At 49.3% G+C, this 18,932-nt stretch overlaps 1 protein-coding gene across 1 annotated transcript; it reads left to right on the top strand.

Annotated features, from left to right (window-relative positions):
* The first annotated feature begins 1,961 nt into the window (after positions 1-1,961).
* On the top strand, positions 1,962-17,158 carry SLC16A4 (solute carrier family 16 member 4). The gene is made up of 9 exons (XM_069875773.1): positions 1,962-2,175; positions 2,696-2,802; positions 4,176-4,308; positions 5,203-5,346; positions 6,636-6,797; positions 7,593-8,132; positions 9,393-9,604; positions 11,601-11,694; positions 16,812-17,158. Exons 1-9 carry the CDS (start codon positions 2,160-2,162, stop codon positions 16,964-16,966), a joined length of 1,563 nt encoding a protein of 520 aa, XP_069731874.1. The 5' UTR covers positions 1,962-2,159; the 3' UTR covers positions 16,967-17,158.
* The last annotated feature ends 1,774 nt before the right edge of the window (positions 17,159-18,932 follow it).

The following is an 18,932-nucleotide window of genomic DNA, read 5'->3' on the forward strand; positions in this document are numbered from 1 at the left end:
AACTCCCTGAGAGGAGGTTGTGGAGAGGAGGGAGCTGGGCTCTTCTCCCAAGTGACAGGGGACAGGACAAGAGGGAATGGCCTCAAGCTCCACCAGGGGAGGGTCAGGCTGGACATTAGGAAAAAAATTTTCAGGGAAAGGGTGATTGGGCACTGGCAGAGGCTGCCCAGGGAGGGGGGTTGAGTCACCTTCCCTGGAGGGGTTTAAGGGATGGGTGGACAAGGTGCTGAGGGACATGGTTTAGTGATTGATGGGAATGGTTGGACTCGATGATCCAGTGGGTCTTTTCCAACCTGGTTATTCTGATTCTATGATTTGCATTTCTCTGGAGTAGAGGAGCAGTGCACAAAAACTTGAATTAATGGAGACTCCTTCACTGGAAAAGGTACAAACTTTCCAAGGAATTTCTTCTAGTAATGTTTAGCCTCCTCTAGTTAAACGTTCTGTGCAGGAGTTACTTGCTGACTACGCCTTGGATTGAAGTTCAAACCTAAACGTGCTGCCCTGCGTAAGCTGTAAGTGGATGATGGCAACATCCTCACAAAGCCTGGCTTCTCTCCCTCTTAGAGATCAAGCATTTGAAATGGGGCAGGGAAACAATCCTGCAGAAACGTTTTCCCCTTTAAAATCTGCCATGCTCACATGCTTGTTACAGCAAGACCAGAGGAGGCCACAAAGATGATCCAAGGGTTGGAGCACCTCCTGTATGATGACAGGCTGGGAGAGTTGGGGGTGTTCAGCCTGGAGAAGAGAAGGCTGTAGAGACACCTTAGAGCAGCTTCCAGTGCTGAGAGGGGCTCCAGGAAAGCTGGGGAGGGGCTCTGGGTCAGGGAATGCAGGGATAGGATGAGGAGGAACGGTTTTCAGCTGAAAGAGGGGAGATTGAGATCTTAGGGAGAAATCCTTCATGAAGAGAGGGGAGGCCCTGGCCCAGGTTGCCCAGAGCAGTGGTGGCTGCCCCATCCCTGGAGGGGTTCAAGGCCAGGTTGGATGGGGCTTGGAGCTTCTGATCCAGTAGGAGGTGTCCCTGCCCATGGCAGGAACTGGATGGGCTTTGAGGTTCCTTCCAAGCCAAACCATCCCATGATTCTGTGGAGAGCAGCTCAGGAATATAGTTCAGTGGCAGATAGGAATGGTTGGACACGATGATCCAAGAGGTCTTTTCCAACCTGGAGATTCTATGATTCTGTGATTCAAGTCAGAGTGTTTGTTTCCTCACAGACATCTCACAGCTCCCAGTACAGATGCTGCACCAGATGCTGGTGCTGCTGGTAGCACCCCTGAGCCCCCCTTTAACCATACTGCAAAAGCAATTCCACTTCAACAAAAGATTCAGGCACGTTCCCTACTATAGGGAAGGTTCCTCCATAGGCTCCGATAACCCCCTGTCCTGGGCTCCTACAGCAGGATAGAGCATCGCTTACTCTGCCAAGGCAGCAGAGATCGGTATCACGATCCTACAATTTTCTCTGACCTCAGGAACACCGACTGGGGTGAGGGGTCATCAGAAATGGGGGGAGGAAGCGTGTGTTTACCCGTGAGTTTGTGCATATTTACAACAGAGGCATGGCGCCAACTCAAATCCTGCACAACTACCAGCTCTGCTCAAGGGCTGCAGCAGCACGGCTGCTCCTCTCCAGCTGCCGAGGGTCTTAGCTGGAAAAACCTTGAGCCTTCCAGGCTATCGCCTCCTAAACGACGCAGTTTCCCTGACCAAGGGCCGTGCAGCAGACACAGGGCAGGGGCTCTGCTCCCCTGCAGCCACCAGCAGCCCCAGGCTTGGCTTCAGACCATCATCGCCACCCATCGCTCTGCTCAACGCCCAGAGCTCTAACCCTTGCCAGGCTTCCCTTCCTCTTTCCTCCCAGCAGGATTTCTGCTCCAAGAGCCCTGGGTTTCCTGCTCCCAGCTGGGGAAGGGGAGGGACTCCTGGCCTTGGGGCCCCACAAGCCAAGCTCTGCCTCCAGGGAGAAGGAGGAGGACGTCCACACAGCGCTTGCCAGGCTCCATGTCCAAGGACAGACACCCTCGTCCTCACCGGAGGCAGATGAAGAACCAGCCTTTTGGATGCCAACTCAGCAAGGGGGGATTTAGTCTCTGGAGCAAATGAAGAGACGATTCCTCTTTGCAATCGACTGTTTTGGGGAGGATTTTCCAGCATGCAGCAGCAAGGAGGTAAGGGAAAAGTTTCAGGTTCCTCAGCTCCGACTGCTCTAGGGTCCAGCTGCTCTCTTGGGCAGGATCCTGCTGCTGCCAGAGGTGCAGGATGGATGAGAGGATGGAATGAAGCAGAGGAGGATGGGGAAGGGAGAGCTTCCCACGAGAGCTCAGATGGATACAGAGACAGGGACTTCTGGCTCAAAGCAACCGAACAATCCCCTCTAACGCAGCAGTAAAGTGCTTGTCACTTAAAATCCCTTAAAGATTCAGTGGTTATGGGAAGGAGAAAGGATATTACACCGTCTGCAGGCAGTGATAACGTGCAACTTAACAGCTGCTGCAAAAAGGTTGGTAAAAGCTTCACCCACCCTGAAGAGTTTTTGCAAGTTGAAGGTAAAATAGCGGTTCCTACCTCATTAGCAGCAAAGCCAAAGGGTTCAAAGGCAGCTGCTGCTTCCACAGAAGTGCTTTTTGCAGGTAAATTGAAACAGCAGTTGAGGAAGGTGTTAATGTGTCCTGAAATTCTTATTTCCAGGGGAAAGGAAGGAGGATGAGCCAGAGGCTCCAGCAGCCGGGAAGAGCCCCGGTGCCAAAGCTGCGGACAGAGGGTGGGCGTGGGGCGTGGTGATTCACTTCTTCTTGGTAAGCAGAGAACAAATTCCCCTAAACCCTCCTGAAGCTGGGGCAGACAGAGAGTCTGGAGCTTCACTCACACAGAGCAGAGGACAGGACAGGCTGATCCCACCAAGCTAAGGACAAAATTCATGTACCATCACCTGCTTCACCGGGGACTGAGCCAAGACATACACCTTCCATATGAAATGCCACCTAAAAACATCTCTATGATGACAATGAAGGTGCTCAACCCACCACCCAGGGCCAAAAAGCATTTTTTTTCCCCTACTCATACACAGCATCGCTGAGGTGTCAAATCCCAAAGGGAGCCTCATACCTTCTGTAAGGGTGGAATCCCATCTTGGGGCAGCCCAAGATTAGCTCTGGGATGGGTCTGCAAGGAGAGGCTGCAGGAGCAGCACACACACACTCGGTTCTGCTCTCCTGGGAGGACCAGACACCTCGGAATCTCTTACGGGCACCAATTCTCCATGCCGCAGGCTCTAACACCACACACCATCCCCAGCCAGGAAAGAAGGGAAGCACAGGAAAGCTTTCATTTCCACTCCATCCAAAGTAACTCACTGCCAATCATTAACCACCCGCTACCAGGGAGGAGGGAGGGGGTTAAAATTAAGGACATAAACTGTCCTTTGGCCCCACGGCCTGGGAACCCACTCCAGCTGATGTCCAGCCCTGCTCCACTCAACACTTCATTGACTGGTAGGGATCTTCAATAGTGCTGAGACCAGTTCAGATTATTTTTCAGTATGGAAAAATAACTCACAGAGCAAAAACAACCCTCCAAGAGTCACGCTCTGGTGTTATTTTGTTCCTTTGCTTTGGAAAAGTCAGTTTGCACACATAGCTTGTTGAGATCTGTTAAGATTAAGCCACAGTGTGGCCACCACAGGTCCACGCTGCTGATATTCCCCAAACACACATGACACCAGGTACCACGTCCAAGTCTGTTTCTCCTCAAACACAACGAAACATCCACACAAGAAAAGCAGAAGGAAAAGCTTTCTGTCCTGTCCTGATCCTTGTGGCATCTCTACAACTACCTGAAAGGAGGTTGTGGAGAGGAGGGAGCTGGGCTCTTCTCCCAAGTGACAGGGGACAGGATGAGAGGGAATGGCCTCAAGCTCCACCAGGGGAGGTTTAGGCTGGACATCAGGAAAAAAATTTTCCCAGAAAGGGTCATTGGGCACTGGCAGAGGCTGCCCAGGGAGAGGGTTGAGTCCCCTTCCCTGGAGGGGTTTAAGGGATGGGTGGATGAGGTGCTGAGGGACATGGTTTAGTGATTGATGGGAATGGTTGGACTCAATGATCCGGTGGGTCTTTTCCAACCTGGTTATTCTATGATTCCATGATCTCACCTCCATCTGCTTCCAATTCAGGTCAACGTCCTCGTGATAGGGATGCTCAAGACCTTTGGGATTTTCTTTGTGGCTTTCCAAGAGGAGGTTGGGGGCTCCTCCGAGCAAGTCAGCTGGATCGGCTCCATCATGTCCTCCTTGCGCTTCTTAGGAGGTGAGCTGCTATTCATAAGGACGGGGACAGTGCTTCGACCTCGAGCCCATTGCCTTTGATATAAGAGGCACTGAGGATGCTCTGCAGATCCCATGCCCACCAGAGTGCTGCAAGCTGGACACGCCTGGTACCCCGTGTGTCTTAGCAGGAGCATTGTCCAAGGACGGGGATGCTGCGTGTGATGCTGCCTCACTGGAGTAGGTTTATCACACACACTCAGAGCAAAGCCTCACTCCTAACACCAATATTAACACCTCTGAGCAAACCAGGTGCTGAGTAATTCATGGCAGCCAAGCACAGTGTGAATTAGAATCATAGGATCATTAAGGCTGGAAAAGACAACTAAGCTCACCCAGTCCAACTGCCAGCTCAGCCCCACTGTGCTCGCTAAACCATGTCCCCAAGTGCCAAGGTCACACACTTTTTAAACCCCTCCAGGGATGGAGAATCCAGCCTCTGCCAGGGGCAGAGGAAATTTTTCTTAACATCCAATCTAAACCTCCCCTGGTGCAGCTCAAGGCCATTTACTCCTGTCCTACCACTTGCTAGTTGGGAGAAGAGACCAACAACCACCTCACAACGTCCTTTCAGGTAGTTCCAGAGAGAGATGAGGTCTCCCCACAGCCTCAAAGGAAGCAGGCTCAGGACATGTGAAACTTTGGCTTTGATTCCTTCCTCTTCCCTGGCTCTTGAGCTCCCCGAGTACAGGGCAAGATCTCTTAGCTGCTCTCCTGAATATTAACCCACTCTGAATTTCTTATGTCTCCCTTCTTGGGTGGAACACGGGTCACTCACCAAGCCACCAGATGCTATGACCCCAGTACAAGTCCCCCAGCCCTACAGAACTTCACTTGGCATCTTCAGCCTCAGTCTTCTCCCTCCTTTCCCTTCCAGCCCCGCTTGTGGCCGTGGTCTGCAGGAGGCTGGGCGAGCGGCCGACCTCCATCATCGGGGCCAGCTTGGTCGGAGGGGGCTGCCTGCTCAGCACACAGGCCACCAGCGTCCCCTTCCTCTGCGTCTCCATGGGACTTCTCCTGGGTGAGCAGCCTGCGCCACACAGCCGGGCAGAGATTCACCTACATACGATGAGTAAAACCAGCTCCTTTAACAGTAGAATCATAGAATCGTAGAATCACCAGGTTGGAAGAGACCCACCGGATCATCGAGTCCAACCATTCCCATCAATCACTAAACCATGTCCCTCAGCACCTCATCCACCCGTCCCTTACACCCCTCCAGGGAAGGTGACTCAACCCCCTCCCTGGGCAGCCTCTGCCAGGGACCAATGACCCTTTCTGTGAAATATTTTTTCCTGATGTCCAGCCTGAACCTCCCCTGGTGGAGCTTAAGGCCATTCCCTCTCGTCCTGTCCCCTGTCCCTTGGGAGAAGAGCCCAGCTCCCTCCTCTCCGCAACCTCCTCTCAGGGAGTTGGAGAGAGCAATGAGGTCTCCCCTCAGCCTCCTCTTCTCCAGGCTAAACACCCCCAGCTCTCTCAGCCGTTCCTCATCAGGCCTGTTCTCCAGCCCCTTCCCCAGCTTCGTTGCTCTTCTCTGGACTCGCTCCAGAGCCTCCACATCCTTCTTGTGGTGAGGGGCCCAGAACTGAACACAGGATTCAAGGTTTGGTCTCACCAGTGCTGAGTCCAGAGGGAGAAGAACCTCGCTGAAAAAAGTAAAGCATCCTCAGAGCCTTTCCATGAGGTGTTGTGTGATACCCCAAAGCTGAGGAGCATAAGACACCAATCTCAAGATGCTAGACCCAACTAACCTTGCTCTTTTTCCGGACCCAGTGCAAATCTTGGCTTTTTTAAAATGCCTTACTACAAGCACATACCCTCAAAACCCCCAGATATTAAATACCACGCATGAAATCTTATCTCTTCATTGACTGCAACAGCAGAAATACCTCCACTTTCAGCGCATGAAGGACCCTGGGACAGCAGGACATCAAAGTTCTAAAGCTCAGAATAGAAGTAGTCACTTTTTGGGTGCTCAACAAAGCTGAGGAGGGAGTTTTTATAAAGGCAAGTAGTGACAGGACTAGGGGGAATGGCTTTAAATTGGAGAGGGGCAGATTTAGACGAGACAGAGGGAGGAATTTCTTCATTATGAGGGTGGGGAGGCCCTGGAACAGGTTGTCCAGAGCAGTGGTGGCTGCCCCATGCCTGGAGGGGTTCAAGGTCAGGTTGGATGGGGCTTGGAGCCCCTGATCCAGCGGGAGCTGTCCCTGCCCATCACAAAGGGATGGAACTAGATGATCTTCAAGGTCCCTTACAACTCAAACCACTCTACGATGCTATGACATCTCATTACTCCCCTTTCTGTAGGAATGGGGTTTGCCTGCCTTTACCAAGCAGCTGCAGTGATGACAGCCAAGCGCTGCAGGGCACGTCTGGCTTTCTCCAACGCCATCGCCCGCTCCGGGATGGGGCTGACATTTCTAATTGCACCGTTCACTCAACTTCTCATCGATTTTTATGGCTGGCAAGGTAAGCGCATCACCCGTTTATCCAAATTCATCAGCATGAAGAGGCTGTTGGAAGAAGGATAAGAGGAGCTTCTTAAAATTTAAAATTGGATGCACTGAGGAGCAGCTCGGCCTCTTCTAGGACAGTTTGGGGACATCTTGTTAATGATTAAACACTTAATCAGTCATTAAAATTAAGTCACAGTCAAAATACAGCTCTCAAACCAAAACCAAAATTGCAAATCCCTACTTTGACTACATGGTTTCAGGTAATATTGAAGGTCCATCACATGTAATGGATTTCTAACATGGGAAAACAAAAGAAACTCCCAAATCCCTGAGAAAGCTTTGGATTTGTTGCGTGCATCAAAGCAAAAGGGATTTTCAGATGGTAGGTGGTGGTAGGGAGCCTACAGGAGAGCTGGGGAGAGGCTCTTGTTCAGGGACTGCAGGGATAGGATGAGCTGGGAACAGCTGAAAGAGGGGAGATTGAGATGAGATCTTGGGAAGAAATGTTTTCCTGTGAGGGTGGGGAGGCCCTGGAACAGGTTGCCCAGAGCAGTGGTGGCTGCCCCATCCCTGGAGGTGTTCAAGGTCAGGTTGGATGGGGCTTGGAGCCCCTGATCCAGTGGGAGGTGTCCCTGCCCATGGCAGAGGATGGAACTAGATGGGCTTTGAGGTCCCTTCCAACCCAAACCATTCCATGATTGATGGTTCTATGATTCATGACTACAAACCAAACCCTGTTCTAGAAAGACCATTTCCTACTGCTCCTTCCTTCCCATACCATGAAAAAGCATCTTCTGTCTTCCCTTAGGTACCCTCCTGATTTTTGGAGGCATCATGTTCAACCTTGTGCCCTCCAGCATGCTGCTGCGCCCCATCAGCACCCAACCACCTCCACGCTCCTCTGCCAAAAATCACAACCATGAGTCTCTAAAAGCAAAGAAGGATTCGGAAACTGTCACCGGATGCTTAGATGAAACTACCAACAGGGAAATACAGCTCTGCAGCGCACAGGACCTTTCCACCACAGAGGGACGCCTGATGTCCTATGTCTCTGGTCCAGCAAACACATCTGCTCTGGAAGAGCTTGAGAAATCACCTGTAGCCAGCTGCTTGCCAGGAACAGGCACCAAGGCCAAGAGAAGCCACACGCCCCTTCCAGCAACAGAAAAAGAGAATTCACAGCCCCTCGTTGACTTCTCCCCACTGAAGGATCCCATTTTCTGCATTTTCACGTGGTCTTTTTTGTTCAGCCACTTGGCCTACTTCGTGCCCATGTTCCACCTGGTAGCAAGAGCCAGGACGCTGGGCATAAGCAGTATGGATGCCTCGTACCTCATTTCAGTGGCTGGTAGGCAAAAGACTCTTTTAAACCCATTTATAGTTACAATGATCCCAAAATAGGAAAGAAAAGCAATAGAAATCTTGCCAAGAAATGGTTCCAAAGATGTCCTAGAATAAATCTGCATGGAAGAGGTTCAGCTCACAGCCCTTATCCCTCTCCTGTATATATAGCGTTGCCTTCTGTACATGCACAAAGTCACTCGCACATAGTGGGTGGTTCTCTCAGCCTAAGCTAGATGATCCCTCATCCTCACTGCACCAAACAAACAGGTTTCCAATTACATAGGTGCTATCTGTCCTCCTAAAGCCTTCCCCCCACGAGCCCCTGCTTTGCTTAATCCCACAAGCCACAGAAATGCAGAGTCACTCGCATTCAAAGACCTTCAGTTTGCCCCAGGAATGTGTGCAGAGAGAGAAAAATTCAATATTAGGGATGGAAAAAAAACACATTAATTTGGATCCAGGATTTGGCACATTTACCTAAAAGGGAGGGGTAAAAAACAACCCCCAAAGAAATAAAAGAAGCCTGATTATAAGCAGGGATTAACACTGAAGTTGCATTGGGTTAAGAAAGAAGTTCCAGCCTTAGTTATCACAAAATATTTTATTGTACGAAACCAAATTCCACTTCTATAGTGCTGCAAAATATTTTGGAATGACATACGCTGTCAAGGAAGGAGAGCAGCAATTAATCTAATATTCTGAATTAAGAGTGGGAGGGAAACAGTGGTCAGCGAGATACGAGCTGACAGCAAGCACTCCTCTGATCTTTAGTTCATAAAAACGTATCCAGAAATGGAAAAACCAAGTATCAAAAGTTTGCTCAGCCTTTTAAAAAAAATGCTGGGCTTCTGTCCCTTGCTTCTTTATAAAAATTAAAATGTCCTAGGCATATTTCTTCTTAATATTCTGCTTTTTCTCTGTCTTGGAAAAGAAATCAAGCAGCAACCTTATCTCCTCTGTTTTTACTGAAGGGCATTTCAGAGTTTATCACAACCCATAATTGAATTTTTACAGACCTTTCAGTGCACCTGCAGGGGCTTGGCAACAGTAGGCACCATGGTGAAGGGGAAAAAACCCCATGAATTTTACAACAGCCTGAAAATGCCTTCCTGTAACTTCCCAGTGTTTCAACTCTTTGTGGGCTTGCTCTCCCAGGGAGCAGCAGGTGGAATTGGGATGCGTTTGAGAGCAACACAGTGCAAAAGAGCAAAACTAAATGAATTCAAGTTCACTTTGAGGCTCTGGCAAACTCCTCTTCCCCCAGGCATCACGGAGATGGTCAGCCAACTGCTCTCAGGCTGGGTCGCTGACCAGAACTGGACCAAGAAGTATCACTACCACGTGGCTTACCTTGTCCTCGGCGGCATCACTAACCTGCTCTGCCCGCTGGCCACCACCTTCCCGCTGCTCATGACCTACGCGGTGGCCTTCGCTGTGTTCTGCGGTGGGTTCATGGCGCTGATCCTCCCTGTGCTGGTAAGTAGGATATTTCATTGAAAAAAAAAAACAATTTAGCATGTGGCATTTCCAAGTGTATTCCAAAATGATCCAAAACCGCTTCATAAAGCTGAATTCATCCAGAATCCAGTCATCCAGAGGGACCTGAATAGGCTGGAGAAGCGAGCCTGTGAGAACTTCAAGAGATTGAACAAGGCCAAGTGCAAGGTCCTACAGCTGGGTTGGGGTAATCCACGGTTACAATACAGTATGGGGGATGGCGTGATTGAGAGCAGCTCTACAGAGAAGGGGCTGGGGTGCTGGTCAGTGAGAAGCTCGACATGAGCCAGCAATGTGCGCTCGCAGCCCAGAAACCAACCGTGTCCTGGGCTGCGAGGGAGGGGATTCTGCCCCTCTGTTCCTCTCTTGTGAGACCTCATCTGGAGGATTGTGTCCAGTTCTGGAATCCTCAACATAAGAAGGAGATGGAGCTGTTGGAACAGTCCAGAGGAGGCTACAAGGAAGATCAGAGGGCTGGAGCACCTCCTGTACGAGGATAGGCTGAGAGAGTTGGGGTTGTTCAGCCTGGAGAAGAGAAAGCTCCAAGGAGATCTTACAGAGATCTTCCAGTACCTGAAGGGGCTACAAGAAAGCTGGGGAGGGACTGTTCACAAAGGTTTGGAGTGACAGGACTAGGGGCAATGGGGATAAACTGGAGAGGGGCAGATTTAGACTAGACATAAGGAGGAATTTCTTCACCATGAGAGTGGTGAGGCCCTGGAACAGGCTGCCCAGAGCAGTGGTGGCTGCTCCATCCCTGGAGGGGTTCAAGGCCAGGTTGGATGGGGCTTGGGCAGCCTGATCTAGTGAGAGGTGTCCCTGCCCATGGCAGCGGGGTTGGAAGTAGATGATCTTTAAGGTCCCTTCTAACCCAAACTATTCTATGATACTATGAGTAACCCTGGGCTGTTGCAGCCCTGCACAAGAGGGCTCTCCCCTCCAGCCTTCCCAGACTGAGCCACTGGAGATCTCCCACATCTCCTCTCTCTCTCGTTTACTGGTACCCATAGCCAAGATGCAACAGAAGCACTGGGCATTTATTGCAGATGTTTCATCACCTTGCCTTGCTAATTGCCTTCCACCTTCCTGAAGGAGACTGGTCCAGCTCATAGGAAATGAATGGACTCATTCTGGTCCCCATCACACTGAGGCAGAGGGTTGTGCACATCTCCTCCCAACCCCACAACTCTTCAAACGCACAGGCCACTTACAGCAGGATCTGGACAGGAAGGCACCATCTCAATTTGGCATTTCTTTCTGGGAAGGAATTCAGAGTTTAAAACACCTTCATGAAAGTCTCAGCAGTGTTACTAATTTCAGGAGATGCCCAAGCAACTGGAAGGCAGGAAAGTATCTCGCATCCCAGTAATTTTCTTGCTGGCCTTAAGGAGGCGAGTGGATTCCAGGCTGGATCAGACCTAGAATCATAGAACGTTCTGAGTTGGAAGGGACCCCCAAGGATCACCAAGTCCAACACCTGCCCCTGCACAGGACAACCCCAACATTCATACCGTGAGTCTGAAGGCATTGGCCAAATGCTTCTGGAATATTGTCAGGCTCTGTGCCATGACTGCTTCTCTGGGAGCTGTTCCAGTGCTTCACCACCCTCTGGCTGAATAGCCTTTTCCTAATGTCCAACCCAACCCTCCCCAGTACATCTTCCGGCCAGTGCCTCGGGTCACCAAAGAGAAGAGCTCAGCACCTGCTCCTCCTCCTTCCCTCGTGAGGAAGCTGTAGACCATGATGAGGTCTCTTCTCAGCCTCCTCTTCTCCAGGATGAACAAACTTTAGTTGCTCCTCCTATGGCTTCCCCTCTAAACCTTCCACCAGTTTTGTGACCCTCCTCAAAGGACCTGGAGGTGCCAAGTCCTTTCAAAACTGCAGCTGAAGAGGAAACTCCCCAGAAAAAAAGAAATCTGTGCGTGTGCGTTCACATGAGCTCCATCCATAATCATCCATTTGGTTTTACAAACAGGTAGACCTCGTGGGTGTACAAAAACTCCACAGCTACCTGGGGTTTGCTGCCTTCTTTGCTGGGATAGCAGCCGTCGGTGGACCTCCTCTAGCAGGTAACTCTCATATTGTATAAAATAGACACCCAGTGATAAAACACGTTGCTGGTTCCCTCTCCTATCCACATCCATCCAAGGACGGGGTTTGCATCCAAGTGGGGAAAAAAAAACCAAACAAACAACCCCATATCTCAGAAATTTCTCTTTATATGCAGGCAATATTGAGCTTGTGAATTTGCAGAACCCAATGAGCAGCTTGGAAAAAAACTGAGTGGAAAAAAGGTGGCTAAATCCCACGGATGTATTTTAACTCTGACCACAGCATCAGAGTAACAACTAAATTGCCATGGATTTTACCCCCAGTGGGACATTTTAATACTGAACTTGGAGCACAGGGACTGGAGGGAAGGCAAGGAGAGGGAGGTAAAGCAGGACAGGCTCAGCAGCAGCCTCACCAAACAGACTCACTGAAACACAAGGAGAAGGCTCGGTAATCTCTTGTTTTGAAGCAGATTACACAGCTCAGCCACAAGAGCTGCTGGGCCCAAAGATAAGGAGGATGAAAAGCCTTTCCTCTCCTCCATCTGCCAGGAAACCAAGGCAGGTTTGAGTATCTGGCAGATTTCAAGGGCTTAGAAGCAAGTCTCCAGCCTTTGCTCGCAGGCTTTTCCTTTCCCTGCTCACGCTTTAGCCAAACCTCAGAGCGGGAAACTGGATCTGAGCTCTTCCCAGGTCCTCACAATTGAAGCAAACTAGAATAAGCTGCAAGGTCAAATATCAGCAGAATGACGTCCTGTCACTCACCTTCCAGACGTACCCTGAATCAAACCTGGCAACTTCCTCTTCAGTTCTTGCTCCTGCCCTCCACTCTCAGCTGCCCCACACCTGCAGAGGCGCTTTTTGCTCCGAGCTGCCAAGGATTCTGTAAATGCAGCTCTGTGCAAAGTTTTTGCAAAGCCACTGTACCGTGAGCATGTGAAATAATTGATTTCCCTAATCATAGAATCATAGAATCACCAGGTTGGAAGAGACCCACTGGATCATCGAGTCCAATCATTCCCATCAATCACTAAACCATGTCCCTTAGCACCTCATCCACCCGTCCCTTAAACCCCTCCAGGGAAGGGGACTCAGCCCCCTCCCTGGGCAGCCTCTGCCAGTGCCCAATGACCCTTTCTGTGAATAATTTTTTCCTAATGTCCAGCCTAAACCTCCCCTGGTGGAGCTTGAGGCCATTCCCTCTCGTCCTGTCCCCTGTCACTAGGTAGAAGAGCCCAGCTCCCTCCTCTCCACAACCTCCTTTCAGGGAGTTGGAGAGAGCAATGAGGTCTCCCCTCAGCCTCCTCTTCTCCAGGCTAAACACCCCCAGCTCTCTCAGCCGTTCCTCATCAGGCCTGTTCTCCAGCCCCCTCACCAGCTTTGTTGCTCTTCTCTGGACTCGCTCCAGAGCCTCAACATCCTTCTTGTGGTGAGGGGCCCACAACTGAACACAGGATTCGAGGTTTGGTCTCACCAGTGCTGAGTCCAGAGGGAGAAGAACCTCCCTGGCCCTGCTGGCCACGCCGTGTCTGATCCAAGCCAAGATGCCATTGGCCTTCTTGGCCACCTGGGCCCCTGCTGGCTCATGTTCAGTCGGCTGTCAACCAACAATCAATGTTTCTAGTTAGCAAAACTGTATATGGATGCGAATTTGAGCAACTAAAGCTTACCCTGTCACGGTGAAACATAGCCCATATCGGGTAAGATCTCTTCTGCTGATACAAGATCGATGTCCACCAGAAAGCAATCCCTGCACAACCATCACAGTAAATTCCCTGATGCAGTAACACACAGTATGAAAACAGCTAAATAAATTTGGCTCTCTTATCCATGCATCATCCCTGCTAAGATAGCAGTTACACTTTTATCTGCTTCCAATATATTTTTGCTAATGGGAAGCCTCTTGCTTTCCGAAAGCGCTAACCACTCACCGCGCAAACACTTCTGGATTCTGTAAAGCAAGCAGGTTCCCTGCAAAAAGCTTTCCACAGAAATCTGTCTTCTTAATAACTGATGGGATAAATAAAGGCCAAATAAAGCCAAGAAGCAAAACTCTCACTGATCCATCTCACTGTAGGGCAGACCGAGGGGGAAAGACTTTCAGAGTTAAGCATTGAGGTTTGTGATCCAAGAAAAACCTACAATTTTCTCTTTGAATACAGCTGTATTAAGCGTGAAAACATATGACAGCAGCTACTGATTAACTCTGTGTGTCCAAAAGCATCTGCTCCTAGCAGGATACAGAACAGGATTTAAAGGCTACGTGAGACACTGAAGTTTAGCACCTCCGCCTGCTGCTGACCTCCCTAAACCCACTCAAGTATTTTTATGCTGTGAAACCCAAGGCACAATGAGAACCACAGAGGTTAAAACCACTTATTTTGCATACAAGAACAAAGCCTAATCGCAATGCAATGAAAAGGTGACTTACCTGCAAATCAGTTTAATGAAAAGCCCTTAAATCCGGAGGCAGCTGGCCCGACACAAAGCCCAGGGTGAAAAGTCTGAAGGCTTCTTCATAGCTCCAGGTCTGCCAGCACTGCTGGATGCTCCTGCCATGCTGAAAAAAAAGCCAAAACCAAACCAGAACAAATGTTATTTTGGCACGTTGCAAGTGAGCTAAGCAGAGAAGAGTATATTTTATTTATTATATATATTTATTTCCATAAAGATTAAAAACCAGTAACTCAAACTGTAAAAGAAATAAAACAACCCATATTGCTCAGGATTACCAACCAAACTCCAGCAAGCAGCACACAAAAACTCCAGCTTCAGCAGATCTGAGTGGTGAAAGTGGAGAGGATGGAGGCATTTGGAAGCTGTGCTCGCACATGCATTTAGATGCTTCCATCTAAATTCTACCTGCATCTTCACACTCAGAATTGCTGCTTGGATATCAGGAATAAACCCGATTTCTGAGTTCAAGTTGGCAGCACAATTAAACAGCCTGACCACAGCCCGCAGCATGAGTATGTGCCGTGGCTGTTTAGTCTGGGCTGCTTCAGTGCCAGGAATTTACCGGCACTGCTTACAAAACCACTGCTTAGCTGGAGTTTGCACACCACAAGCTTCCAATTCAGCTTTCTGCAGCAGGAATGATTTCTTCTGGATGAGGATGGGACACTGTTTAAAAGGCTGGGATGTCAAGCAGCGGAAGGTGACCACAGTGCGGCCAGCAAGGAGGCAACGCTGGTCTTTCAGCAGCAAAAAAAAGCCCAGAAAAAAAATAACAAAACATCCTGAGGGTTATTTCAAAGATAATTTAAATAAATCAGATCTCAATGGGAGCCCAACAGAGCTCACTGTCCTGTACATCTTCTAAACGACTTTGTCAGCAACCCTCCTCCCATCCAAATCTCAGAGATGTTCAGACAGTAAAAACAGATCCCACCTTGAGAACAAACCACTCCACAAAAACAAAAGGGTCACGAGAGAGCCACCCACATCACTGCGCCCAGCGCCGTGGGATCCTCCTGTCGGACAGCAAGCTCTATCTTTGCCGTGACTCACACGATATCCCTGAGAAAAAAAAACAGAGCTGAAACTCCCCCTGAGAAAGGCACGAAGCCACAGAAACTGAAACCTGGGTAGAGCAAAGCAGCCCGCAGCCTTTCCTCTGTTTCATAAACCCTTCCTGCAGGCGCGTAAACCTACAGCAAGGAAAGCGTTAGAAGCTCTGCTTTGCCACAGAGCCCGAGATTCTACCAGCACCGTCTCCTTCCCTGCTTGGAGCCGTGGCCTTCGTAGATACCAGCAGCAGCAACGCTGAGACCGGGCTCTCAGGGCCTTTATCATTCCCCTTCCTAACCAGAACTGGTTTTAAAAATTCCCAGTTTAGGGTGGGTTGACCACTTGTGTCCATCCACGGATGTCACCAGAGGAACCATGTTTTATACCAGCAGTAGATCTGGCTGAGCTGCTAACCCCGCTCTGACATCCAACCACACCAGGTCAGATTTGGGAGCACATTCAGGTTTTTATTATGTGCAGCAGCAACTCCCATTACTTTGTATATTTTTGATTCAAATTATCCACCTTTAAAATCATGGCCTAGACATGAGAATCATAGAATCACCAGGTTGGAAGAGACCCACAGGATCATTGAGTCCAACCATTCCCATCAATCACTAACCCATGTCACTCAGCACCTCGTCCACCTGTCCCTCAAACCCCTCCAGGGAAGGTGACTCAACCCCCTCCCTGGGCAGCCTCTGCCACTGCCCAATCACCCTTTCTGGGAAAAATGTTTTCCTAATGTCCAGCCTGAACCTCCCCTGGTGGAGCTTGAGGCCATTCCCTCTCGTCCTGTCCCCTGTCCCTTGGGAGAAAAGCCCAGCTCCCTCCTCTCCACAACCTCCTTTCAGGGAGTTGGAGAGAGCAATGAGGTCTCCCCTCAGCCTCCTCTTCTCCAGGCTAAACACCCCCAGCTCTCTCAGCCGTTCCTAAACAAATCCCTTTGAGATCATTTTAAAAGGCGACCTGCCGCCTCACAGATTCCCAAGTCCTTATGGAATTTTGATTTTCCTTTGAAGTGCTCTCAAAGCTACTTTTAAACAAGCTCACTTCAACCTCCTGGCCTGGGATCTCTCATTGTAGACAAGTTGATAGGAATGGTTGGAATTGGATAGGAATTGATAGGAACGGTTGGACTCGATGATCCGGTGGGTCTCTTCCAACCTGGTTATTCTATGATTCTAAGTTGCATTAAATTGGGTCTGCTCACAAGAAGGCAAGGCTGGAGAATCCAGAGTTTGCAGTCCAGATGTTGCAGACTCATCTCAGTGATCCAAAGGGACCTTCCAGCAGCAGCTACTTTTGGCCTATTTATTTACACAGGAAAAAGTAGTCAGGGATTAAATTCAATCAAATTAAAATCCACATCCTCTACAAGGATCAGAGAAGTTACCTCTGTGAAGAAAGACTACGAGTTTGTCTGTTACAGGGCTGGGAATGGTCTCCCCCCTCTGTGCATCGGCTCCCAGCAGCAGGCACACGAGGAGTTAAGATACTTTAAAGAAAATATCTGAGGAAGTCTTAAATGAGAGTGCACATCTTTTGCCTCCCACCCACCTCCCAAAATGATTTTTGCAGTGCGAAAAATCCAACAGCTTTAATAACAATCTTTTCTCATGCAGGGTGGCTGTATGACTACACCCAGACATATGTCTGCTCCTTCCTCTTCGCTGGAGCCTGTGCTCTCATCTCACCTATTTCTTTCTTCTTTGAGCCTTCGGCCCAGAAATGGAAGCTAAAAAAAGCCAACCTGAACAGCGGCTCCGGGCTTGGCTGAAGCGATTCTGCGGCAGGAATTTTCATGGATGTTCTTTGATTGCATCCATGGTTAGAAAGCAATTGCCAACACAGACCTTCTGTACCAGGAAATATAAACAGCAGCAAAAATGAAAATAGGGATTTTTAGATGATAAATTCACAGTTTGTACATTGAGATACTTCTCCTGTGATTAAAGCCGGTTGAGAAATACGTTCCATAAAGCATTATTTGATGGGAAAAAAATCAGGTCCCATGGACCGCTTTGACTTTGCTCCTCAGTTGTGTTTTTCTGTACGTCAGATTTATCCCAGCTCAGTATTAGATGCAGAGCTGCCCCTCCAGCTTCCCCACGCTCCCCGAGAGAGCAAAGCTGACTCACCTCTTGGGCTGAGGCAGCCAGGACCTCAAAAGTGCCAAAGCACAGCGGGAGATGTTAGCTTATTCTATTCAGACATGAAGAATTCACCCCAGGGAGGATGCAAGGACAGAGACGGTACAGAGGAATAAGGATTAAACTTCTGTGAGGATACGGAGAACAGCAATTCCATAGAAAATTCCTTTTCAGCCAGAAGGATGCTGCACTGTGGCCACTCATTCCCCTGGGCATGGTGTTCCTTGTCACAGCACAGAGCACCTGGAAACAAACCCAATTCTAGTTAAAGCCAATTCCACAATTCTGCAAACTTAAAGCCCATACCCGTATCTCAAAGACTCCTCTTCCCTTCTCCCCCCCACCCTCAAATCATCCAGCGACTCCCTGGGATTCAATGAACACACAAAGGCAGCTCCCAGAGCCAGGCAGTTGGTATTCAACCAACATCTTATAGATTTAATTTGGATAGGCAGGATGTAGCACAGTTGCTTTGACTTTCTTTCCAGTAGGGAGGTGGCAATTTTTTGCATTCTCATATTTTTGGAATCATTACGTGGATCTAGGATCACACATAGGTTTGACACACAACCATCCAAGCCACTGGCACCACCCTATCTTTTTATCCACCCTTTCTTTTTTTCCCCAATATTAAACCACAGCAGAATTGTTTCCCCTATAGAAACATTCCTTTAAACTGCCAAATGGGTTATTTCAAGCATAATATTAAGTGTTCTATTTTAGATGATTGAATCATAGAATGGTTTGAGTTGGAAGGGATCTTAAAGATCACCTAATTCCAACCCCCCTGCCATGGGCAGGGACACCTCCCACTGGATCAGGGGCTCCAAGCCCCATCCAACCTGGCCTTGAACACCTCCAGGAACAGGGCAGCCACAACTTCTCTGGACAACCTGCTCCAGGTTACAGAACAGTACAGAGGTGCTAACAAGCTAAAACATTACTTCAAGCATGAAAGTTCCCTTGCAGATAATGGGTCAAATTCAGCAGTTACAGGACACCGAAGAAACCAGGTATGCTCTAAATAAGGGGAATATTTAGACTAAATTTGCAGCGCTACGAAGTGGTTAATTTTTCACATGCGGATTCACAGCTGTTCTAAACATTTGCAAAAATCCACAGGTCACTTTATGCCCTAACAACGGCATCAAACCCAGTTCAGTGGTGCCAATCATAGAATCATAGAATAACCAGGTTGGAAGAGACCCACTGGATCATCGAGTCCAACTATTCACATCAATCACTAAACCATGTCCCTCAGCACCTCGTCCACCCGTCCCTTAAACCCCTCCAGGGAAGGGGACTCAACCCCCTCCCTGGGCAGCCTCTGCCACTGCCCAATGACCCTTTCTGGGAAATATTTTTTCCTAATGTCCAGCCTGAACCTCCCCTGGTGGAGCTTGAGGCCATTCCCTCTCATCCTGTCCCCTGTCACTTGGGAGAAGAGCCCAGCTCCCTCCTCTCCACAACCTCCTTTCAGGGAGTTGGAGAGAGCAATGAGGTCTCCCCTCAGCCTCCTCTTCTCCAGGCTAAACAACCTCAGCTCTCTCAGCCATTCCTCTTGTTTTCCAGCCCCCTCACCAGCTTCGTTGC

The sequence above is a fragment of the Phaenicophaeus curvirostris genome, chromosome 24 (assembly GCF_032191515.1).
Source record: "Phaenicophaeus curvirostris isolate KB17595 chromosome 24, BPBGC_Pcur_1.0, whole genome shotgun sequence".
Taxonomy (NCBI): Eukaryota; Metazoa; Chordata; class Aves; order Cuculiformes; family Cuculidae; genus Phaenicophaeus; species Phaenicophaeus curvirostris.